Source organism: Megalobrama amblycephala, linkage group LG5, assembly GCF_018812025.1.
Source record: "Megalobrama amblycephala isolate DHTTF-2021 linkage group LG5, ASM1881202v1, whole genome shotgun sequence".
Taxonomy (NCBI): Eukaryota; Metazoa; Chordata; class Actinopteri; order Cypriniformes; family Xenocyprididae; genus Megalobrama; species Megalobrama amblycephala.
This window is the reverse complement of record NC_063048.1, coordinates 27,459,675-27,486,664: the sequence shown is the minus strand read 5'-3', so window position 1 is coordinate 27,486,664 and position 26,990 is coordinate 27,459,675. Positions and strand designations below refer to the sequence as shown.

The following is a 26,990-nucleotide window of genomic DNA, read 5'->3' as shown; positions in this document are numbered from 1 at the left end:
TGTTACTAATTTGCATTTAGATAAGAAATTACTTTGCCATAGCCAAATGCGCTCAATCATAAAATGCATTAAATACCAGGTCCTCATATTTTCATTAATTCGTTTTAGATGCCCCTCATTAAAAATACAGTTTTGCTTCTCAGTACAAGCTATAACATCTGCAGGAGTGCAGGAAGTGTATACAATGTTCGCCTCAGTATGTTAGTTCTCCCAGCCGTATAATCGTATATTACAGTAGTAAAAGGGCTGCTGTCTTTTAACCAGTCAGAGGTAAATAAACCACTCCCATTCCAGATGATTGGCTTCACTGGCTAGATCTGGTCTTTTTTTTTGTAATATGCAGCAAGTACTGTAGAGAGTGAATCCAGTGTTATAAAATCGGGGCAGTATAAATATAAAAATAAAATATGGTTTGGAGGTTTACAGTAATGATGTGTAATGGACAGGTCTGGTTACATGTTTGTAAGAGTCTTATAAGCAGGGAATCTTCATTTAACTATTTATGTTTTGTGTTGAATTTCAGTGTCACCATGAGAGATAAAGTTTGGAATCCTAAATGGTTTTAAAGTGCATGCTAATTGTCATTTTTCTCTTCTTTTCAGGCTTTCAGGGTCGTCATGCAACATAGATGTCCATACTCCATCATCGCCATTTCACCACCATTGCCGTGCACCTCTTTCCAACATCATAATCATCACCATCATCATCATTATCATCTATGTACATATTCACCATCATCCCCCCTAGAGTTATTCGCACCTCATTGCCAGCTTCGTCATTATAGTCACAGATTAGCTCCACTGTGGAGTCATTAAGCTGTCAAACCTTTTGAGTATCTGAATGATGAGGTAGATGTTTTTGATCTTCACCGCTCTAATGCCTGTTGGGTAGACTACTGGAGTGGAACATTAGGACAGATGTTCTAAAAATGAATTGATGGCCATGCTTATCTTATTTGCACAAAATCTGAACCACTTCACTTTGTGAATCATTTTGCCTCATTAGCTTTGCTGATCAATGGTGTGTCCATGCCTTCAATGACTTTCTCAACATCAGAGGCAATGGAGATGAACGGCTGCTTGCGGAACAGCCATTTTGGACAATTTACATGATTGTTTGCAATAATAAGCATTCAAGCATAATTGAAGCTAGGCGTTTTCTCAATCACAAATGTGGGTCAATCTCATTGCTTCATTTTACGTTCATCCTATGCTGACAGTAATTAGATTACAGTAGCCCTTGGGGGTGCAATACATCAGCATTAGTGGAGAAAACAAAAGTTAAATGCAGATTTTGTGGGTTAATTGGTTGTGTTGTCAACTTTTGTTTGATTCACAACCATTCTTGTTTCTTGTGGGGACAGCCGTATTAGTCGCATGAAGTCTGAGTCATCATTTATGACACATTTTCTTAAATGTCATAATGATCAGAGAACCGTGAAAGTGATGTAATTAAATAAGCTTCCTTGTTTTATACCCAAATGTACTATTTTTGCAAACAGACACTACATTACTGTATACCACACACTGTAAACCCAAACAGTATAACTAACGTATAATGGAAAGTACCTTTTACTCAAAATGTGCCCAAAAGTTTAACTAACTTTTATTTTTGAGTTCATTCAACATCTATTAGAGATTTAAGTTAACACTAAATATTTTTTGTGAGTTTTTACATCTCGTTAAAGTTTAGAGTTCAGGGAGCTTGAAAAAAATTAATTCAGCCATAATCAAATATTTTAATGTCAAACAAACGTGGTGTTTTCTTTACCAAAATGTGACGTCATCGCTGAACTTGCACTCAGACGTTTTCCCTCCACACAGATACCCAGACGTTCGCAGGGCGGTTGGATTCGACGGCAGGTCAATTCAAGTCCAAATACATACATTTTTATTTGGATAGCTACAAAAATATGCAAGTATTCAGCTGTTTATAATAATGTTGCAGACTGGTCTAATTAGTATCTGCTCATCCGCCCACAGGTTAGGTTATATATATTTGTGTGCTGTGGCAGTTTTACAATAGTGCATAATTTGCAAACTAATAGGCTATGTTTTCAGGTTTACACCACATAACCAGCTCCAGATGTACATGTATGACTTTTCAGACACAGTAAATTTGCTTGGTAGCTCACCTGATACAGAACTGGACTTGCGATGTGGAGTCCCGTGAAAAACAAGTCATGATACAAGAGTTCAAAGACTTGTAGAAGCAAGCTAAAATTGCATTGTTGCCACAGTAAATGTGTTTTATCTCATGTTTGCTTTTGTTAACACTATCGGTTATGTTTAGTGTAAAGGTTTGTTCATTTCTAACATGACTGAACATTGAACTTTTAAATAGCACTCACCGGACATTTCATTTCACGACTGATACCTGCAACAACCAGTGTAAAAAATATTGCCAGATTCTCTTCATCTGTTTCAGATAAAACTAAATTTGCTTTTAGCACCACTCATTTCACTTTGAAAATGTCACGAAAATGTTACAGAAACATACAGAAGCAAAATACTGTAATATCATTTTGCAGAAATGTATTATGGATGAACCTTCTGGGATTTATAGTATAAAATACTGGACATTTTGGCTTATGAGTTAAGAGGTTCAAGGCCAGTCTTTGAATTTGTTGCTGTTGTCAAAAATTCTTCAAGCACTATTACTATCACAGAAAGCAATAACATCACTGTCACACTTAAATCATTCCCACACCTCAACCAGCTTAGTGTAGATTTCCCTGGCTAGGCTTCCTCCATTAAGACTGCAGGGATATTGTTGTGTGAATACTGTATTGTGTCTTGGATGGATGGATGGTTGGATAGAAAAAGAAAACATAGATTGTACCTTTCCCCTCTTCATAGAACTGTACTGTAACAAATAACTGTTTTGGTAGACCAGTACATTGTATTTCTGTGACAGTGAGCATAAACTAGATCACATTTTAAGATGGGTAAAGGTGACCCTATACTGTCCTACATTAAGGAAGCTGACATTTCCGACCAACTTGAAGCATAGCAGAAGGTATCAAAAAAAAAAAAAATAAATAAATAAAAAAAATAAATAAATAAAATAATGCTGACTTTATAAGTCAGGTCACTGACAAAATTTAATTCCTAAAAGCTTAAACACAAGAAATATACCTCATGTTCTGTTTGTTGTCTGAGACTGTAATTCTATTTTAATTTCTTTACAAATATATTTCTGTCATGACTCTTGGAGAGATTGGCATGGTAATGGGTATGACAGTGTTGATATAGTTGATCTTGGTGGAATAGATCTGCACTGCTACAGCAAATACTAACCAGATATTTGAAGGTTGAGCACACAAGCTCATTGGCTACTGATACAGCAAGAACCAATCAGCCGTGCCCTGTAGAGAATGATGTGATTGCAAGCAGGTTTGCAAGCTTGGGGATCATCGCCTACGATGGAAAAAAAATAATAATGACTTCAACTTCAGTATTCTTCAAAGATTTCATGTCACCCATATAGCCTTAATCCCAGCAGTAAAGCTAACCAATCAAATTTTACAGAATTCAGAAAGTGTTCTCCAGTTTAGAGTGCAATATGCATCAGACCCTTAAGTGGACCTCCGTTTGAGGCTGCAGTCCAGCTGGCCTTTTATGTACTCTCCAAAGACAATTTTACTTGCATTTGATAAAATGGAAATGTTTTCTTGTTGTTTTAGTTTGAGTTAACTACAGTAATGCTGTCTTAAGATAATGCTTTGTGGTTTATTAAATTGAACCGACCCTCATATTTGCATAATTGTCAGTTCTTTCTGTGGCCATCTTGTGTTTTTGCGGTTAATCATTGTGTCTCACAAATGTGCAGTGAATTAACAACGATCTGAGACCTTTTGTCAGAGACTTAAAACATAAAATATGACAAGCTTAGCTTAAGGTTGTCTCTTCCAAATGGTTTTGTAACCTTTTGGATAAAGCCACTGTATGTGTTCTATCACGTTATTACCATTGAGATTAGCTTGGTAATTAATCATGCTCGTTTAATTGGATTTCCTGTAGCTTAGCCTGTTCAAATGGGAACACTTGAAGCAATGCATTGATCATAGGAAGTGAATTGATAAGGACCGGCTCTCAATTCTCAGACTCCAGTGATCCATAACACCATTGATAGGTCTGACTGGAATGAAGGACTGCACGTCTTTAATCAGGTGCACACATGGAGGTCAGGTGACTCTGAATCCACGTGTGCAGAATGTCGAGGAAGTCCAGTCAGGCTCCTGAAAGAAATCAATGCTCCTCTGTGGCAGCATCAGAGTTTAATTCAGCCCCTGACATTTTTCTTTTTCTTCTTTCTTTCACTCCCTTTCTTTAGTCTTAGGCTTTGACAGGAATTTAATGACCCGCCAGGAGTGGACGGGTAATCAATTTATAAGAGCCTTAATGTATGTATCCACATCCAATCCTAATTAATACAAACGGAGACAGCTGCTGTATAATATCTATGCTGTGCTGCTATAGGAATGATGTGGGGGAAATAAGTGGGTCACAGGGGTTTGCATGAACTCATTCAGAATTCACAGGCTCTACTCTAATTTCCCTCTTTCCCCCCCTATTTTTCACCTCCCTCAATTACTGCGACAGTCATGTCTGAAGGACACAGGTGTGATTAACATAGCAGTCCAGAATCTGAGATTATGTGTGAAATACTATAGCTTCACTCAAGTGCTCATCCAAAAAACTAAGGTGAAAGGACAGGCTCTCTTCTTTTTTCAAACATATATATTTTTAAATTCTAACCATATTTTTTTTTTCAATGGAGAAGTATACAATCTGAAGATATCAGCTTTTCCTATTATGTTTTTAAGAGGTTAAGCCTTTATTTTCTTCAATTGTTTCAACATTTTATAGATTGACTGGTTATATAGAATACAAGATAAATGAACTAGGGGAGCACAGGGCACAAAGTAATGTGGGGTTAGTTGTAACACACATGGTTTACAACTTTCCACACATACCAGCATGACGAAAATTAGTGTATTTACTAGTTGCCATATGTGCCATATATGACTATATCTAGAAAAAACTGCGCCAAAATTAAAAATCTTTGGAAGTGTAATGAGACGGGACATGATGTGGGATCCATCTGCAGGCTTTATTAAAGGATTAGTCACATTTTAAATAAACCTTTCCTGATAATTTACTCACCCCCATGTCATCCAAGATGTCCATGTCTTTCTTTCTTCGGTCGAAAAGAAATTAGTTTGACCTCCACAGGTCAAAGTTTGAACTAATTGTCATATAAAATATGCTAGTTCAATAGTATATAACAATTAGTTCAAACTTTGACCTGTGGAGGGCAGTAATACGCTTAGCAGTGTCTACACTGCTGGAATTCTAATAGAGAAGAATAAGAGAGCTAGTTCAAGATGAACATTTCTGGTTAAAATGTATAAAATTTTATTTATTTATGTTTTTTAGAAAATGAGTGATTGTTTCTCTAGATAAGACCATTATTTCTCGTCTGGGATCGTGTAGAACAATTTGAAGCTGCAGTGAAACTAATTTTGACCTTCAACTGTTTGGTGCCCATTGAAGTCCACTATATGGAAAAAAAAATCCTGGAATGTTTTCATCAAAAACTTTAATTTCTTTTTGACTGAAGAAAGAAAGACATGGACATCTTGGATGACATGGGGGTGAATAAATTATCAGGAAAAGTTTATTTAAAAGTGGACTAATCCTTTAAGCAATGTTCGTGGTCAAACAGGCAAGGGTCAAACAGTGGCAAACAGGTACAGTAAGGACAAGGCAGAATCGTGGTTGTGGAACAGGCAGTAGATCAGGGCAGGCAGATATCAATTACAAGTCCAAGACAGAGCAAATAATCCAAAGGGCAGGAAACAGACAGGATCAGTAACAGGCAGACAAAGACAAATGCTCAGAAATGCAAACCATAGTAGTACAAGTCCTCACAATGTGTGTGAGGAAGAGAGCAGCTTATATAGTCCAGGGAATGCGTGGCAGCTGGGTGTGGTGATTAGTGATTGGTGGAGTGAGTGCAGGTGATAGGCAGGGAGGATTATGGGAAATGGAGTCCAGGAATGACTGGAACTGTGACAGGAAGTGTCACATGGAATGACTGGAACTGTGATGTTCACTGAATATTTATTTAACCGTAGCAAAATTATCTATTTTTTTTAAGTTAATTTTTCATCTCTATTTTTTGTGTTTATTTAAAATGAGACAAATCTTATATTATTTTAATCTTATATCTGTTTAACAGTTTTAATTTAACAGTTGAGATAGTTCTTTAATGTTGATTTAACTAGCAGAAGAGAGGTTTAAATCCCAGTTGTGCAGGTGGGGCATGTTGTAACACTGCGTTACAATGTGCACCTATTAGAACTATGCTATTCTATTCTGTACTTTTGTGATTTCTATTGAGAAACCATGAAAAAGGAAGTGAATGAATGAAGACTGAATAGAGAGTAAATGTTCAGAAATTATTCATTATTATTATGTTTTGAACTATGCGGTATGGCTGTGTTTTGCGGTGTGTTTGTTGTCAAATGCAAAAAATCATTTATTTTTAATTATTAAAAAATGCCATTATTTTATATGAAAAAGTTAATAGCTGCATTTTTTGACAAAATATTTTAGCTTGTTAGTATATTTTTTTTATTAGATCAAATAACATTTTAAGCTGCTGTATGGTCATGTTACAATGTGCCCCACCTATGGGGCATGTTGTCACATTTCACTTCCATTCTTTCGGGGTAAATCAAGAAAAAAGTATAATGAAACAAAACCACATAATTGTTCTGGACATGTGTGAAATGAATATGGGAAAAATAAATACTCTGAACCCCAAGTGAATTTACACAAACTGAGAAAGTCAAAAAGTGTTACTTTGTGCCCCGCTCTCCCCTACTTTCATTATACCTCTATGATGCTTTTAGTAGAAAGTCTGAAGTTTAAACGAACGAAATTTTAACAGGAACATAAAAACGCAAAACGAAATCAGGTTTAAACATTCTGAACAGAAACGCTGATTTGAAATTACTATTAAACGGTTAATAACGTCATTTTATCGTTCTGTTTAAGATTTTAATTTGGCAGTCAACCAATCATGAATTCAAAATACTACGACATAAGCAAAAGAGACGTTGACGCATCCAACGTGAATGAAATGCCCGCGTTTGCTCAGCCGTCAAGTCGCAAGGCAATGTGCTGATGGATTAGCTGTTGAATCCATTTTTTTTCCAAGGATATGTTACCATGGCAGGTTATGCGTGCTGTTTTGAAACCAGAGGGAATTGTGTTTTGTCCATCAAGAACAGTCGCATCTGTGGCAGTAAGTAACGTTAAGTGCATCACATTAAAGTTTCTATCAACTTTAAAAGTTATTGTAGCTATATGTGGGTGCTCAGCTTTTACTGTCGTTTAATATAATTGGTAAAAAGCTTGTGTTATAAAAGACGAAATGTTAAGCACATGCTGTATTGGCTATGACTAGACTGCAAATTTCAGACCAAGATACTCTTCTCTGCTCGTCAAATACATAAAACACACGTCGTGTTTTGAATAAAGAAACTGCACTTATTCAAATAACCAGTTTTTATTATTTTATTTACTGTACCCTTGCACTGCAAACAAGCAGAGACGGTCTTCAAAATGAGTGCAGGACTAATCAAAGTCCCTTTATGACAAGTCATTTCACTCAGCTGCCATCTTTGAAACGCCTCTCGGGCATCCAAGTGCAGCTCCTATCTCTTTGAATGGGGAAACATCATTTCCCCCAGAAATTCTCCAAAGCTGTTCACCAAGCTTTCGATTAAATTTCATATTTGAAATAACCAATGAAATCTGACAATTGTCTCATAAATTTTGTTTCCAAACGCTCGAATCACGACAAAAAACGGTATTATTCAGGCTGGATCAGGCTAATGTGCATGCACAGTCCTAAACGCGCGTCTCTTCAGCTTCATTTCGGAGGCGCGCATCTGACTGTTTCTATAGAAACCGGAGCTTCTAACGGTTGCTGCAGTGACGCGATGACTTTACCAATCGGCGATTGGCTCTTAGGTAGAAGGCGGGACTTATCCCGCCATGTTGCGCTCGTCCCATTCAGAACAACACGAGTGACGCGTCTTGTGTTTTTCTAGAGTCTTTGGACTAATGCAGTGTTCCAGACAGATGGGAATTTGGATTTTTTCCTACCTCCTTCTCGAAAATAACGTCTGGAACGTCACTCAAAGTGGGACATTCAACCTCTGAAGTCGGGGTACATCGATGAAACCCAACCTCAGTGAGACGCGTCATTTGACGTCACTTTCAAGATGTCGGCAAGTCCTGTTTCTAATGAGCATAAACGTAAAAACAAACTTTAACATTGCACATTAAGTTAATGTAATGATACATTAGTTTTTGCTTTTCGTCAGCTGTTTTCAAAGAGATTGTTATTTTTATTCTATTTTTGCCATAACTTACACAAAAACATGATATGCTGTCCTTGTGTTGTGGTGACATCACTTGGTCAACATGTGAACGTGATGTGCAATTGACTGGAACACACTGAGGTCTGAAGTGGGACGTTTAAATTGGGATATTCCCACATCCAACCTATGCCACGTTCTAGGCAACCCGTAACCTGTGTTTTTCCAACCTTCTACCCATGAAAGTGCACTGGAACAGCAGTCAAACCTGTGACTTCCCACCCGTGAACTTGTACTAGATCGATGTACTCCCAGTTCTGCGCTCTGACGTCACATAGCCTGTTCGCAACAATGGCAGCCCCTACGGATGTGGTGTTTATGCAAGTGCATGGTAAATTAAAAGGTATAACAACTTCTTTTGCCTTATACGACATTTTTCCTCCTCAGTTTCCCTCAAATAAGCAAGGAGTAAGCACCTCCTTGCTTGGCGATAGTAATGATTGTAAATGAGCATAAGCCCGTACGGTCTGCCATGCTGGGTTGTTTACACTCAGGCAGTTTGGTGTGACTTGCCTGGAACGCTACAAAGTTGTGTGTCGTGGTTTGAAGTCTTGATTTACAGGCTCAAACACCTGCATGGAACGCAGCACTAGTCTGGAATGCAGCATTAATGCTGCCTTCACGTGCTCTCGTAAATATGAGTTTCCTAGGTAAAAATTGCACCCCCCCCCCATTTTGAAATTTGAATGTGATGAGCATGAGCTCGTAATCACAACTTCAGAAGTGGGAATTATCAAATTTCCTATACCACATGCTATTGGAATTATGGTAAATACGTGTTTCCCAGGAAAAAATTGCACATGAATGCCCTCTGATGTCTTGTTTACCACTGGGAAGTTCGGAAATAATGCTGCCTTCACGCGGTCTCTGAATTGACATAAATACGAGTTTCCAAGGTAAAAATTGCAACGATGAACGATGAACGATGAGCTTGTAATCACGACTTCAGAAGTGGGAACTATCAAATTTCCGATAGCACGTAAAGGCAGCATAATTTTGATACCCAAATTCCCGAGATGGCCGTTTCAGAAACGGATTTTGGTTTTAATATGATTTTACCAATAAATAGGCTAGAATAAACCTGGTGTTTTCCATGATTCCTGTTCATTCTGACAACAAGCACTTGAATGCAACAAGCTTGTATTCACGACTTCTAAAGTGGGAATTATGAAATTTCCAATAGCACGTGAAGGCAGCATAAGTCTCAAGCTCTTAGTATAAAGTTAAATTCAAACTCTAAAACATTTTCAGAATGATAATGTTACAGAAGGAGCACATGAAACAAAACTTTAAACCGATTGAATTATTTTTCCTTTTGTTTTTAAGCCCTGGTTAAAAGCACCATCCACTTTTGTTGTATGTAGCAGTACATCTCATTCTTTGTTACATGGTAGAATAACAATAATATGGGGGTTAGAAGAATGACATGACAAATAATGGGTTTTTGTGCAAACCATTGCTTTAAAAAGTTTATAGGCTGAAGTTGCCTCATACTTTTTAAAGACCTCTTAACCGTCATATCACCTTGTCCTGTGGCCTGATATTTAAGAGGATCTTGTGCAGCTCCCCCGATGGCCCTCTATGGGTAATTGAATTTATTTCAGGATCACTGCGCTGCTGCTAAACAAAACCCACGAGAACAGCACTACATCATGTCCTATCAAACATGTCTTTTACTTCACTGGTTGTGCTTCTGATCAAGCATGTGCTGTTTGTTTATTTATTTGGAAAGAAAGAGTGTAGAGGCCAAGCAGGCCTGAGATTGGAGCACTGGTGGATGACGAGCGATGAGGGGTGAGGGGCTGCAGAGTTAAAGCTGAGCCTCATTGATCAAATGATGGAAAGCTCATGAGTTCTCAAAGATGGAGGAGTAACCAGCCTTGGGCTGTTACATCATGAATGTAATGGAAAGCACCTTTTGACCACAGGATGCATTTAAAGGTGGTGTTTAAAGCATATAACACAAATGGTAAATGCTCATACAAATGTAGTGGTTTTATAAAAGCTTTGTGAATTAACCCTGTTATTGAATAAAAAAATAAAAAAAAACAAAACAAAAAAAACATGCTATGGCTTAAACTATACAGTATGTAATGCCTCGTTCTCAAACAAACATGAATTTTATATAGGCTAGATGGACATGTACAGTTGCCCCAATGTCAATTAATGTCAATAGCTTTGTTTACACATTGATCTGTAAGAGGCGGTAGCAACTAAAGAGTTCACAGTGGCATATTGAGTATAATGACAAATTTATTTAGTGAAGAGCCAGTTGATTAGTTGCTGTGAACAGAGTGAGAGGGCCATGAGTGTTTGGGAAACCTGTTTTGAAACAATCACTAACAGTCAGGGCTCTGGGCTGTAGCCCGTGTTGCTTATTGACAATCATTCTGGCAGTCTTGTGCACTGATCTTTGCTGCACACTAATAGCTACTCATGAAAGTTGTTTTCTGTTTACTATTGATTCTTTCTTAATAGTCATTTGGAATGATTAAAGAGTACATGTGCACCTGCTCCTCTGAGGCCATATAAAGTACTAGCTGAAGCACACTTTTCTTCACATTCCACAAAATCTAGAATTACCTGTGACAGATTTTGCAGCCAGCAGATTTATAGTCCAAAACAGTCGCCTTGTTCTCCCTCTCTAATTTAGCTTCTTATTAATTAGACTGGTTCGGATGGTAGAGATAATTATCAGGGTCATAGCACAGTCAAAGAAACCTGTCAATTTTACTTTATGGACTGCAATGCCTGGTCCACGGCCACAGGTTATCATCATTCTAAACACCACTTTAACCCTGGGTAAAAAAAAAAGTTTCATATTTGTAATTTAGAAGCGGGCTAGCACCGCTTTTTAACTGGTGTTGTAAAAGCCAGTGGGGTTAACATAGCACCACTTTTGCAATGTTAACCCCACATTGTGGTGCCAAACTTGTACAGTGTGAAACAATGCAGTGTTAGAATGTTAAAACTAGACGTTTAGCAACAGACAACCAATGGCGTACTCATATTTGCCTGCTTTGGACAGTCACGGAAACAATGTGCATTTGTATATAAACAGTAAATTCAGCGTTTGACAGAAAACGCGATAATATGCAAATAAGAACGTTAACCCAGCGTTTAGGAATGTACAATGTGAAATGTCAGTTTATGACTATCCAAGATTAATTGTTAATCCCAGGTAAATAATGAGCAGTGTGAAACGTGAAGCAAGATAACCCAGGATTCCATTTACCCAGGGCTTAGAAGGACTCAGGGTTTTTTTTGAGGGTGAAAAGCCCTATGGAGATATATAGAAAAAAAAAAAAGTTCACCAAAATAACTTTTGTAGACAAACTAACTGCACTGGCTTTGTAAGGTTAATTTCACTCTCAAATTAAAATTTTTCAGTAATTTACTCACCCCAATGTCATCCAAGATGTTTATGTCTTTCTTTCTTCAGTAGAAACGAAATTAAGGTTTTTGATGAAAACTTTTCAGGATTTTTCTCCTTATAGTGGACTTCAGTGGACCCCAAACAGTTGAAGGTCAAAATTACAGTTTCACTGCGGCTTCAAAGCATTCTACACGATCCCAGACGAGGAAAAAGGGTCTTATCTAGCGACACGATCGGTCATTAAAAAAAAATTATATACTTTTAACCATAAATGCTCGTCTTGATCTTGCTCTCTTCTTCTTCCTCTCTATTAGAATTCCATTATATATATATATTTATTTATTTTTTTTTTTAGAAAATGACAGATTGTTTCGCTAGATAAGACCTTTTTCCTTGTCTGGGATCATGTAGAATGCTTTGAAGCTGCACTGAAACTGTAATTTTGACCTTCAGCTGTTTGGGGTCCGTTGGGGTCCAGTAAGGAGAAAAATCCTGGAATGTTTTCATCAAAAACCTTTCAAATTTCTTTTCTACTGAAGAAAAAAAGTCATGAACATCTTGGATGACATTGGGGTGAGTAAATTATCAGGAAATTTTTCATTTGAAAGTGAACTAATCCTTTAAAGCATGCCAAATCTATTTAAGAATTACATATTTTAAAACTCCACTCTTTGTAAAGAAAAAAACTATGCACCTATAGACTGAACACATAATGAGCATGTGCACGGCGGCACCATTTTCACCATTTTGTAGTTTACACAGAGGCAATAATGGTATCATTTTCAAAAACTTGCACTTTGAAACCCGTTTTCAGTTCCCCAAAACTCTGTTGTTGTGTAGCCTAAACACATAAAAAGTTTTCAGTTTTTTAGTTGAAAACTGTGTTGTGTAAACCGCCCTAAGACAAGGGTTCTCAACTCTGGCCCTCGAGGTCCACTTTCCTGTAGAGTTTTGCTCCAACCCTAATCAAACACACCTGAACAAGCTATTCAAAGTCTTCAGCATTACTTGAAAGGTACAGACAGGTGAGTTTGATCAAAGTTAGAGCTAAACTCTGCAGGAAAGTGAACCTTGAGGGCCAGAGTTGAGAACCCCTGGTCTAAAATGTTCCAAAGTTGAGATAAAGCCTGCATCACATAGAACCTAAGTTGTTCAGTCATATTCTGACACTTCAGTTTATTTGCAAAGGCCCTTGACGGAAAATTCTACTTTTGTTTGCAGAACCGCCCTTATCCACAAACTCAGGAAATCCGACCGCTGCCCCCAAATACTGGAACTTTTCTTGGATAGCGGAGGATGAGCTAACTTTCCCAGAGGATCCCGTATCAACTTCAGGTAAGTCACCTGGCATCAGTGTCATAAAGCTTCCTGAACTCTGCGGTCAGTGACAAAGGCAGCCTCTTCCAGGATGTGATGCATATAGGCAGTTGGCTGTCAGTGTGCATAAACGTCCATTTCTCATTCCCAACACGCTCTCATAGCTTTTGACTGCCTGGTCTTGAACTTTCAGTAAGCATCATGCTGTAAGGATTACAAATGATGTAACAAGCCACAACTAAAGGGATGTTTTAAAGAAGATGGCTCAGAAAATCTGCCAGGCTTGAGCACTCAATGCATTCACAATCTACCGTTCAGATGTATTCAATGCTTTTCAGTCTTGGTTAAGTGCATCGCTGATGAGAATGTTCCAAAGTGAGATTTACAATAAACAATTTCCTTGCACTGCGGTATATGATAATATTTAAAGCTGTGTAGATGTCATTCATGAAGAAAAGAAGTATAGTGGTTGAACAAGTCATGGGAATATTATTATATAAATGTGCAAAAACATAATAGGTGTGTAAAAAGAACAAATGTTTAAATCAAAAACCCATTCTAAACAATAAAATGTTGTCACGTAGGCTAAAAATGCGGTAACATCTGAATTCACTGGTTTTATTCAAGTAAAAATACTATTATTTAACTGGCTCAACCTTATTACATTTGGTCACACCAAGAAAAGTAATTTCTGCGGGTCAGATAATTAAATGTCAACAAGATTTACAACTAACCATATGTACTTTAAGCTTAGAATGCACAACATTAGTGTTGCATGATATACCGTATGTACTAGGAAGGTATCGCGATACCCTGCTTTTAAAAATGGTCTGGTTCTTCATTTTATTAGTACCGGTACTTTAAGTGCCAGCTGTATTTCCTAATGTGCGACAGCAGGGGGCAGTGTGCATGCAGCACGCTGCTTCTTAGGCACATTGAGTGCGTTTATTCCTCTCAACTGCGCAATTCCTCTCAACGGCTTTTATGGTGATGAAACGAGCCACAATTTGTTGAGAAAACAGATGCACGAAGCGAAATATGGCATTATTTTGCTTACATTGCCGACAGCCATGGCAAGCCCACGGCAGACACCACAAAGCCCGTCTGCAAAAAATGTTACAAAATAACGCAAGCGAAGGGAGTCAAAAGCATCTTGCCGACAAACATCCCGATTTGTACAAAGAATTTAAAGAGTGACAGGTTAGTGTGATACCAGCATTATGTTTATGCCCTCAAACATTAAATGAGTTTTTTTTATTTATTATTTTACTGGTGCAAGCAGACCTGAGGTGTATTATGGAGTCTAAGTTTAATAAGTGATATCTGGTTGCAAAAATAAAATTAATTTAAAAATACATAAATATGTGAAGGGTATATACAGTTATTTTAAACCAATATGCTTTAATAACATTGCTCTAAGTATTTACAGTAATCTAATTTTTACAATAATCTTACTGTCAAAAACACCTACATGTATAAAAAAACAGCAAAAAAGCATAACAGCAAATAGGACTAATTTACAATTTTATTGAGCATGAAAATAATAAACATTAAAAATTATATTAAATCTAACTCTAACTTCACGGCAATGAAGCTCAAATCCAGAATTATCAGCCTGCACACTGGTGAAGAAAGAAGTTCTGTCATATGTGTTATTTATTTACTTTTTTGGCTGTTTTAGGTTTTTGCCGTAGCATCGTTTAAGTATCGGTATTGTGATACTTAAGTTAGGTATCGTATCGAAGTCAAAATTTTGGTATCGTGACAACACTACACAACACTAATAACTACATGAATGCATAAAGACATTCTAACTATAATTATAACCATAACCAACATGTATTGGTGTGAAAAATTTTGAATCATTGAAACATTCATACAGGTGTGTCCAAACTTTTTACTGGAAGTATATGTATGAAAGAGGCCTATCAAGTTATGTAATCACATTTTTGATCAAGAAAATTAAAGTAAAAAAATATATTTTGTACTAAATACACTGACCATTTAGCACTGTTGTCATGGGCCTAGCAGGGATGAGGAGAGGTGAGGATCTTTTAGCAGACAATCTTTATTCCATTAACACTAAATGATCACTAAAATATTCCAAACAGAAGTCATAGCAATAATCCAAACATGAAGATGATGATGATAATCCAACAGGGGTAACAAGGAAAACGCAACAGAAATTGGCAGACTTACACAGCCTAGTCCGAAAACTTGACATTGACATTAATTTTGGGCTGATGTCATCCAGCCCTCTTATTTTTCAACTCCAACCCCTATTAATCAAAGTGACACCTTTCTGGTACAATTTATAATGCCCACTTTTTATGATCAAGCCCTGCCATATACAGTATTTGTTCTCATTAAATGTCCTGCTTCTCTCTGAAATATGATAATAGAAGGAAAATGTCCTAAAAATAACAGAGATACATTTTTAATGTTATGGTAATGAAATATGATAAGCAAGTACTGTAAAATTGTCAAAAACCTGTTTGCTCATTTGATTCCATGGGTGAATGAATCTAATGAATCTAAATCCACATATTACCTTTTGAGAGTTTCAATAAAACTCTTTGGGGCTTTGTTCAGATCAGCGAGAAGCAGTGAATGGCCTCGTCAGTTATCCCATAGGGCTTGAAAAACAATGAAAGTCTCTCAACAACCACAGTTTATGTCAGAGGTCAGACTGTCTGCCATAATTTAGCTGTGCTGTTGCCAAGAGCTGTCACAAATGGCTGTTTATGCAACACTTCTCTTCTGCCATAGCCCTCAAATCTCATTCCCTCTCGTGTCCAATTCAGGGTGATTGACGTGTGGAGATTGAGGCTGGAGTGGCTGTAGCTTGAGCCCTTATAGCCTAGGTAATTAGTGTCCCTCTACTGGCTGTGCTCTCCTTGATTTATGTTTGGCGCCGGAAAGCTGACGGCATCCGCCATCCATCTACATAATTCAGACGATGGGGTGGTCTGGATTTTTAGGGTCCGAGTAAAACAGCAGTTCTTCTTTATGTCATCACAATCACACATTCAAAATTCATGTTTTAGTAACATCACGCCGTCCAATATTTATAAAAAGAAAGCCTCCTGAGGATACAAAAGTCTTGCATGTTGCTTTATGAAGCCTGACATTGCCAGCTTTGATCTAATCTGTGAAGCAAAGCAGCCGCTCGGTCTTGGGTTCACAAATGAACACAGTGGCGCTCTGATGTCACAACGATGTCACCGCTTCCAGTCTCCCCGCTGCTCAAAAAATCACCTCAATCTTCACGCAGAAATCATTTTGATTTGACCTAGATAGCTGAACACAACATGGCCCCAACCATAATGGGGTGTGCAAAGCTCCAATCTTCTCTCGGCTGCAGAAATTTGCAAATGAATTCAAATAGGGCCGTTGGGAGACTCAGACACGTCGTCTCAGCTGAGCCCTATATTTTCAAGCAGGCAGACGAGAAGCAGTTGCCATTGATGAAGGTGAATGGCGTGCGCCACTACTGGCAAATTGATAGATTGCAATGTTTCCACAGCATCTGTTGCATGCTGGTGTTTATTACACCCGATAAAAGTGAGTCAGAGGGGGGCTTGGCTGAACGCTGCCCTCACCCAGAACTCCCAGCTCTCCAAATCGAGATTGATCCCCCACTCCACTGCCATGACACCAGGACTAATACTCTCTCTTGTTTTGTTGTGGTTCTCTGCCAAAACAAGCCCCTGGCACAGCTGACATGTATGTGTGCCAGGAGACTGGCGGCTTTTGTCCAGTGGAGAGGAGGCAGTGAATAAGATAAAACAAAAGGCCATTTTATAACACCTGAGTTCAGTTGTTACATTCTGGTATGACCAGGTCTTACACGGGTTGGCTGGTGTGTTTGTTTTGCATTTGGTTGAGACTGAGAGGTACAATCATCAAAGCATTAATATATAAATACATTCTCAGCAAGTTTGCACAGTAACAAAATTAGTACAAAGCTGAATGCTCAGTTCTTTTTGGGTAAATAAACAGGGCTCTTATATTTATACCAGAACAAATGGGTCTAGATGCAATATCTACAGATAAAGATAGTTAAAGAACCTATTTTAGACGATGCCCCACCTCATTCACCTCCAGCATTTTCTATAGCTGCTAATAAGACTTTTGTCCAATTTTGGATCATCCATCACAGCAAATCAATTTCAGTTTAACAACATTCTGGGTTGTCTTGATAGCACAGTCCTCTTTAGATTATGCCACAGCATGTCAATTGGCTAAAGGTCAGGAATCAGGACAACATGTATTTTATTATTTTTCAACAATTTTATTGAAAAAGAATAAAAAAACATGCATTTTATTCCTTTTCGGTCATTGTCTTGTTTAAGCACCCAGCCTATCTAAAGCTTGAAGCTTTGAAGCTGCTATCCTTACATTGTCCTGTAAAATGTCTTGATACACTTTCAAATTCATTGTTCCTTCAGTGATTGCAGTGTCCAGGCCCTGAGGCAGTAAAGCAGCACTAAACAATGCTGCTCCTTCCTTGATGCTTCACAATTGGGAAGATTGGTCTGGTGTTGGTCTGAAGTGCTTCTTTTCCTCTAAACAAAGCATTGCAGATTTTTGCCAAAACATGTCAAGTGTCCACAAAATATTGTCCCATGTGTGGAATATCCAGGTGGTCTTGAGGAAATATGAGACATGCCTTATTTTTTTTATTTTTGGCAGCAGTGGTATCCTACGTTGTCCTTATTAACCCCATTCTTGTTCAATATTTTGTCTGATAGTAGACAGATAAACAGATACTTTCACAGTTAGGGTTAGAGGTTTCTTTTGCTGTTATCCTTGGGATTTGCCTTTTAGATGAAGATCAGACCATATTAGAGTTATGTAGTATCCAAAGCAACTTATAAAATGCAGTTAATGTCAAGCACGTAAAACATGCACAAAATGCACTCAATTGGATTTGTGCCGAATGAGAGACATACGCAAGCCGAAGTTTGGGCTCCAGTAGCATATTTCCCACCACCTGGTTTCAGTTTTGCTAAATTAATTTGCTTAGCTTGATGTTTATAATATATGTTATTTATATACTGTATACTTTAAACTCCTGTTCTGTTCTGAATACCGTCAGATTTAAAGTAATTGTTGTGGAGTGAGGAGAACTAAAATACATGTTTTATAGAGTATTTATTTTTTTTTTGGTTTATTTACCAATACTTTACATTATTTCTAAAAATTATTAAAATAGACTTGAGGCTATACACATATGCGACTGATGAGATGCTTTTTTTGTTGTTTTGTTTTTTAACAATGCAATTGTGTATGTGGCCTGGTGTTCTGCGTGGCTGCAAGGACATTGCTTGGTGGTTGCTGAGGTGTTCTGGGTAGTTGGCAGAGGAATAGTTTCTGTGATATTCTGGTCCCTTGATGTGGCTTGTGTCACCGTTTCAATTGTAGTCTTGGAGATTTTGATCACCCATTTTATCGTAAGTCTGATCACTTAGAAAAAACAAAAAAACAGACCTCTCTTCAATAAGCTGGCTTAAGGTAGCATTCTTGTCCTTAAAGGATTAGTTCACTTTAACATGAAAATTACTCCAAACTTTACTCACCCTCAAGCCATCCTAGGTGTATATGACTTTCTTCTTTCTGATGAACACAATTGGAGGCATATTAATAAATATCCTGACGCATCCAAGCTTTATAATGGCAGCGAACGGGACCAACGAGTATGAAGCTCAAGAAAGTGCATCCATCCATTATAAACGTACTCCACATGGCTCTGGGGCGTTAATAAAGGCCTTCTGAAGTGAAGTGAAACGATGCGTTTGTGTGGATGGATACACTTTCTTGAGCTTCATACTTTTTAGACCTGTTCACTGCCATTATAAAGCTTGGATGCGTCAGGATATTTATTAATATAACTCTGATTGTGTTCATCAGAAAGAAAAGTCCTATACACCTAGGATAGCTTGAGGGTGAGTAAAGCTTGGGGTAATTTTCATTTTTAAAGTGAACTAATCCTTTAACACAAATGGTGCAGGGCAAGTGCACTTAGAGTATGCACTTATGGTTAGCGATTTGTTCAGATTATATAAGAATGCAATATTGTGCTATGCTGCTATCAATGCATGAGAGTCATAGTCATACACTTGTTTCTTTATGACCCAGTATGTCACATTAATAATATTTACACAGTTATACAAAGTAATAGCTGGCAAATATGACACCTATCAAAACAAAACATTTTTATGGTAGGCACATATTCTTATAAATCCTGCTAGTCCAAGTTTAAACTATATTCTATATTATATTCTGTCATATAATATAGATGATGTCTTATATAATGCTGTTTTAAGTAACTCTCCTATCGTTTACAGGCTCATATTCTGTATCTGGATCCAGTGCAGCTGGCACTTATCTGTACATTTTGTTAATAGATCCTCTGGGCCTACTGTCATAATATGCTGGAATGCGAGGTAGTAAAAATTGATGGTGCAAGACGTGAGTTCTAGGATCCTGTCCACACCTTTCAGTTAGCCTCTCAAATCCCCTCCTGCCGCCCATTGACGTAGCAGACTATACATGCTATATTTAGCAACAGAATTCATCTAAAATGAAATGAGAGTTAGATTGATTTCCGTCAGAGGTCTATACAAAGAGAGAAAAACAAGAATGGTGGAGTTGAAGATTAATATTTTTTTGGCAATGCGGCTGTCTGTGTGCTATGTTTTATTCTATTTAGCCTGTCCATATCATTGTGCTTCTTCTCCATCTGTCAACACTGACTCATGACTCATGGCATACACCTGCCCGGTCCTCATCAGGGTATCTGACAGGGCGATAGGAGACAAGAGGTGAGAACAGGCCATAAAGCGGTCAAATGGATGCATAAATATGCAGCCATGGTGAATATTTCAAAAATAATGTTGAAAATAAATATTCATATTCATCATTCTGCTTAATGGGCTTAACTCTGATTTTAATATGCTATTTTTCATGTCATGCTGGCAAAGGGCAGACAAATATATCAGATAAATGCAGAATAGAATACAAAAATGTGAGTCTAAAAATGCATTTAGGAATTATAGTTTGCAAGTAAAGCTGCAAATTCCTCCCATCAATGTCAGATGCCTCCGTAATAATCTCCTGATACATGCAGCACAATCAAGTGAAAATCGCTGCACGACATAAATGATCAATCTATTAGACAGTCTAATAGCGAAAGTGCTATTTCTTCCTGTTTTCTTTAAAACAAGAAGTTGCACAGTAAATGACGTAAGCCTTCTCCAGCCCGGTGCGTTAAGTGCAATGTGAATGCAGGCCAGCGGGGGAGTGGGAAGGGGGGACAATCGCGCCACAGCACGGTACAACACAACTGTGCCTAGTGTGAGTACACCCTAAGTCTCAATCTCAGTTCCTGTGATAAAGGAGGCTGGGGTCACTCTGACATTACAGCCTCATTAACTGAATGCACACTCTCTTTATAGGTCTTTCCGCCACCAAAAGCAAATCAAACGGTGCATCTGCAATGAGCTAACTGCAACGCCTATAATGAATCAGCCATTTATTTTATCCCCTGCTGAAGCAATTTAGCCTTGCCAGTTATAGTTGTATTGTGCCTTTTTTCTTTCCAATGTCATCAGCAAGCAAATTCCTTTCCATTTTTCTCTATGCATGCAAATGTGTTCAATCATTTTTCAATGAGACAGCAATCAAACCCGTGGTAGACAGAGAATTATAAATACCTGAAGCTAATTATTCACTGTAACAACAATGAACTAATGATGACAAATTTTCCTAATGATTTCATCTGTAAATTTTCCTGACCTGACCTGTCTGAAGCTTATTTAATTTTCGACTTTATACTTAAAGCAATAGGGTCAGGTTTACATAATCTGTCCAAGACCTCCTCACTTGGACAAGAAGAAACTGTCTAACCAACATGACTAGTCACAGTTTGTTTCGTTTTTATGTGCTATTTAGAGCTGGGTTTATCGTATGTAAATGTATAACATAACAATAAAAAATAAGTGTGGCAGTAAATTGCATGGCAGTCTCAATGAACAGTTGTACAGAACACACTCAAAAACACATGAAATGCTTGAAAAAGACTTTGGGCCCTATTTTAACGATCTAAACGCAAAGTGTAAAGCGCACGGCGCAGGTGCACTCAGGGCGTGTCCAAATCCACTTTTGCTATTTTAACGACGGAAAAACGGTCCGTGTGCCGGGGCGCATTTTTGAAATGGGTTGTCCCTATTCTCTTAATGAGTAATGGGCGTAACGTTCAATAAACCAATCAGAGTGTCATCTCCCATTCCCTTTAAGAGCGAGATGCGCTCGCGCCATGGCGGATTGCTATGTACATGGCAGAATTTGTTGGCGGAAAAGCTGAAAGCTTTTTAAGCGAAGAAACCGATATGCTTGTGCGCGAAGTTAAAGCGGCGAGCAGATCATCTACGGGACAAGCAGGATATAACATTATATATATTATATAATTATATATTATATAACATATAACATTATAAAATACACTGACTTATTAAACACACCGATTCAACTGAGGAGTTCAACGAGTGATGTTTTGCTGAAATTACCTGTTAAGTGGCCAGTCAATCTTTCAGTCGTCTGCGTTGGATGCAGGCTTTCAAATAGCTCCGCGCGATGAGTCAGTTAATATATATGTGTGTGTATTGGCACGATTGTTCAATTAATTAGCCAATTTCGTTCATCATTATAAGTAGTAATAGGCTGAATTGAAAATAGGTAGCCTAATTCTAATACACGCAATGACTATTCATCATTACATTTTTATATTTATGTAGCCTACACAATAATATTCTTTTACACTGTAATCCTTTTGTTTTTAATATTTGGCATGTTTGTGTGATGCGCATCCCTGTGTGTAATAAACAAAGTCAACGCGCACTGTGGACGCGCCCAGAGGCGCAGTTTCTACCAACGCTCTCTAACAAAAAAATATTGCGCCATTGACTTTAGACTTTAGACCAGGTTTGAGTTGGTCTATGGCGCAGTCTATTTTCAGCTCCTTAAAATAGCAATGCGCCGGCAATGCGCCTGAACACACCTCTTTTTTAGACCAGCACGCCCATGGGCGCACTAACTGGCGCAAATGCATTTACTAATTTAAGGACGTGGCCCTGAACGGGAAAACGCGAACAGCGCCGGACGCAAACTAGCAAACACACTTGCGCTGCGCCTTGCGTCGCATTGCGCCGGGTGTATTATAGGGCCCTTTGAGTTCAGAATTTGACCAAATATAATAATGCATAATGTACAGTCAGCTGACATTACATTATGCACATGGCTGCAGAAATCATTCTAATATACTGATTTGGTGCTCAAGAAAATTTCTTATTATCAGTGTTGGATACAGTTGTGCTGCCTAATATTTTTGTGAAAACTGATACAGTTTTTTCTGAAAAGTTTAAAATGAATAGGAGTAATAATAATAATAATAATATTAATAATATTAATAATAATAATAATGATAATTAATGATAATTAATAATAATAATTTACTGACCCCAAACTTTAGAACAGTGATGTATATTGATTATATTTATGTACTACATGTGAAACCAGTTGGTAAAATATACAGTTTTCAGTATTAATTATGTAGCAAATACATTAGTCATTACAAAACACAGATGGAGCTCTAACTTCTGCAACAGTATACATCTCTCCTGATATTTTAATAACAATTACAACAAGAATAAAATAAAGCATATTTCATTACCCTTTTGATCTTCAAAGGGTTCAGTTTGAGCAGATGTTTTTACCATCATCACTATCATCGTCAGAACTCATTTCCCCAGTACATTTAGCATCTGGCTCATATTTGTGATCTCAACCATATTTTTAAAACTATCATTTTCAGTGTCTTCAAATTCAATATTTTGATCGCTGACAACTTCTTCACCAGATCCACCATCAAGTGACAGTGAAACTAATGTTTGATTGCATACAGTAATTGCTCTGCAGTAAATCGCAGAGACATTTCAAGTTTTGCTGATGATACTTGTGAATTCTTTTGTTTTATACCTTGTATAAAACAAAATTATGGTATTATTGGTAATTATGAATGAACATTACATCATCATTGTGTATAGGGGCTTTCACACCAGAGGAACCTTTTCATAGATCCTAGAACTATTGGCTGAAGTACCCGGATTTTGGCGTGTTTGCACCGCAGGAACTAGGAATGATTTTAGTTCTAGGAACTCCTTTTGGGGGAACTAAATTAGCTCCAACTTCAGAGTAGGGTCTAAACCAGCACTATCGGAACTATCAGTGACATAAGTGTATGTTGATTGGTCAAATGCATGTCAAACACCGACACCCAGCATTTTTAACAAGCTGTGTTAAACATATTTAGCTCACGAACGGGTTTCATCCGTTATCACAAAACCCACGACACACAACAAACACAGCTCCGATCATAGCATCCTCCATCCACTGGTTTTTAACATTTGTAAATGCCGTGCTTAAAGACGCTACTGTCAGCCACTTCAGAGTTCCTATTACTGGTGCGAATGCAACCAGGAACATGGCCTGTTTAGTTCCCGGGGAACTACCATAGTGGCTAGTTCCTATAACGATAATTATAACTATAACTATAATTATAACGAGTTCCTAGAACTATTCGGTGCGAAAGCCCCTTATCAAATATTGCCACCTTAACACTCTGAGGTCTAAAAACGCGCCGGCGCGTTTTGCAGGTTTTTTTTCACATTGCAGCAAAACAGACTTAAAATACTCTGTCATTTTTTGTCATAGAGACATAAGTAATACATCAATTGAAACTATAGAATATCTCCTTTTATTTGTATACACTCAGAGTAAAAACAAAATGTTGTGCTTTTTGTAAAATAAAGAAAACTAACATGATGCGTGATCTCTCATCTCCCTCTGAACGAAGTCCAATCTGATAGTTCTCAGAAAATGAAGTGTAACTTAGTGAATACTAATCACAAAAAATTCATACTTCTGTCTAACAAAACGTTGAAATGTCAGGTTTTAAATCGTGCAAGTCAAATCGAAAACAAACATTCTGTGTTTATGTAATCTGTATGAAAAGAGAGCCATGTCAGAAGTCCGTGATTCAGCTCATTACCCACTAATGCGGCCACGCCCACGGAGCCAGCGCTATTCACAGGCAAATTCAGAGACAACACATGCATTCATCATCTCAATCGTGTATTTATTGCCTTGAAAATTGTTTATCTGGATGAAAAAGCCATGGTTAGCGATCTCTGGAAGACATTCAGTAAATTCCTGTTTGTTTTCTTCTATTGATAAGTTTTAAGTGAGTTTTTGTTTCTTTAGCGCCCTCCGACTGTAGTATGAATTGGTAAACACCATTCATGGAATATCGTCTTCTTCTTAGGTGAATTTGTGGACTAAAATGCACAGAGCGCCCTCCGGCTGCAGTATGAATTGCAAACACCAGCGCTCATAGAGATAACAATGAATATTAAATAAAAAATAACTCCTCTGTATAGAAAATTGACATAAACATATGAGAATCCTATATTTCTCCAAATGTGCATGCTTTTAAACTAAAAGCCTATATTCAGACTCTTTGCATCACAGAAATACATTATATTTTAAAGTATAATATAAAACCATTATTTTATATTGTAATAAAATTTTTCTGTATGTTTCATATACCATGATGAGCTTGAGACATCACAGAAGTTTTTTTTCACAGCCTACCTGACTGAAATGCCTCATTAATATGCAAGTCTTTTCAGGTCATTACTATTCAATTCTTTTGTCTTCACAGGTGAGAATGAGCCATTATTCATGGAGATTCACGCCTCCTCGCATACCGTGTTTCTTGGCAAAAAGTGTCTTACAAAAACTAAATCAGTATATTGTTATAAATGAAAGAGTAGTCAGCATAATTTTTACATAATTTTGAAGCAAAAACTCTAGTCTACAACCTTCAATACCCAAAAGTCTTGTGAACACAGATTTAATATACTTTTATTGGCCTTATATCAGTGACTTAAGTTTTTTGTTTTTTCAGTAACCACGCATAAACGTTATTCCTTCAAAAACACAAACATGTACACACATGTTCCTCACATATTATGGTAGCCTAGTTTGTGCTGAATACAGTGTAATGACACTTGTGTCATTAATATGTTTATGAACAACTGAAAAAAGCACAAATGTCAGGGCATGTCAAAACTTCTCCAGGCCCCAAATCAGCCTCAGACTCCAGAGGGTTAAGGAATAAAGGTGAATTGCACTTATTGAGTAATCAGAAATTAAATTATTGTTGCACAGAACAAAAATATACTTGTGCTATTACATACCTCGGGTGAACTTTTTACAAAAAAAAAGAAAAAAAAAAGAAAAAATTAAATTAAATATTTTATTCTTGTTATATTATTCATCATGCATATATTGAGGAATACTAATGATGTCTAATTTTAAAAAGTGAATGAGGAAGGGCAGTGAATGACGTCCCTGATTGATAAATACCCTAGGTATGCATTTAAGGGTTAAGCTAGCCAATCTTTTTTGGAACTGGTGATTTCAGACAGTGCTTGTCATTGTCAAGCCATCTGTGCAATATGGATCAAATGTTAGATAATGTGTGCAGTCCATTGGTGTGCCATCTGAGACTACTGCAGGGAGTGATTTCTGGTTCAGTGTGGGGGCAGAGACACTGGTCAGCAGATGCAGAGGATGCTCTCTTGGCACATATATTCCCACTCAAGAAGCTTGGTCATTCCACAAACCTCCCACCATCCAAGTCCTTTATGATCTTGTGCCCCATCTGAGTGGGATATAAAAAGCTAGGGGAATAATTGACCATTTTGAATGAACAAATTTATGGGCTGTAAACGCTCATGGTTGAAAGCATTTAAAGGCGAACCCGCCTGACTATATGTTGTGTGCAGACTAGAGAGAGAGAGCTCAGCTGTGGCAAAAGTTCTTGAGTAATTTCAAACTATGCTATTTGAAGTTTTTATGGTGCATTTGTCTAAATGTCCTTCTCAGTAACTTGAGAGGCCATGAGAGAAATCAAAATATGCATGTGTGGCATAAAGTTGGGCAATTTCATTAAAAAGCTTTCTAAACAATTTCTAAACCCGCTTTTTTCCCCCTTTTTTCATTCTTTCTGTTGCAATTCCAAACCCATGCTGCTTAACAAATAATCCAGTTATGAACACTCCAGCATTTTAAACAATATGTAACAAAATGTTCTGAAATAAGTGGATTTAGTAGATTTAGTCATTTAAACCTAAATGACTCTTTTGTCCCTTAAAAAAAAGGTCTTTTAATCATTTACGCTGTGCATTGAATCATGTCAAAGCTAAAATGTTCTGCATAATAGTCTCTAAGTCTCTAATAACACCACTATACATAACAAATGGTCACATTGACAGTATAAGGATTTTTACAGAATGCTTTGCAACCAAGTAGATATTAGGGGTGGGACGGTTCGCTGTAAAAAATTGATCTGTTCGGTTCGGCACACGTTTGCATCGCGGTTCATCCCAAATCTGACGACGCATCTATAATAAGGTTTGTTGAAAACAACGCGCAAAACAGACAGATGGATTTGGCTAATGTATGTTTCAGTCGATGGATATGCATTCTAGTTTCCCAATACGTTACAACAGCGATGATCAAAAGAACATGGACAAAACGGTCATTCGTTGTAAACAAATATTCAATGACGAGGCGAAAGCTCTATGACCAGACATTTATGCCATCATCACCCGGGTGTTGATAGCACGCGAGCGCAGGTGAGACCTGAACATCTCATGTTGCAATCTGTGTTTAAACTAAGCTTATTTAAACATGCCAATTTAAAGGGGTGGT

At 37.5% G+C, this 26,990-nt stretch overlaps 1 protein-coding gene across 3 annotated transcripts in view; it reads left to right on the top strand.

Annotated features, from left to right (window-relative positions):
- Positions 1-26,990, top strand: part of alk (ALK receptor tyrosine kinase) — a 496,326-nt gene that overhangs the window by 178,408 nt on the left and 290,928 nt on the right. Inside the window, exons 1-2 of one of the 3 annotated variants that reach the window (XM_048191594.1) lie at positions 7,085-7,317; positions 13,056-13,169. In XM_048191594.1, the coding sequence (XP_048047551.1) occupies positions 7,242-7,317; positions 13,056-13,169 (190 nt within the window). In that variant the 5' untranslated portion in view covers positions 7,085-7,241. Of the gene's footprint in view, positions 1-7,084; positions 7,318-8,110; positions 8,802-13,055; positions 13,170-26,990 lie in introns of those variants that run through there. The other 2 variants (XM_048191593.1, XM_048191592.1) reach the window with 2 other exon arrangements.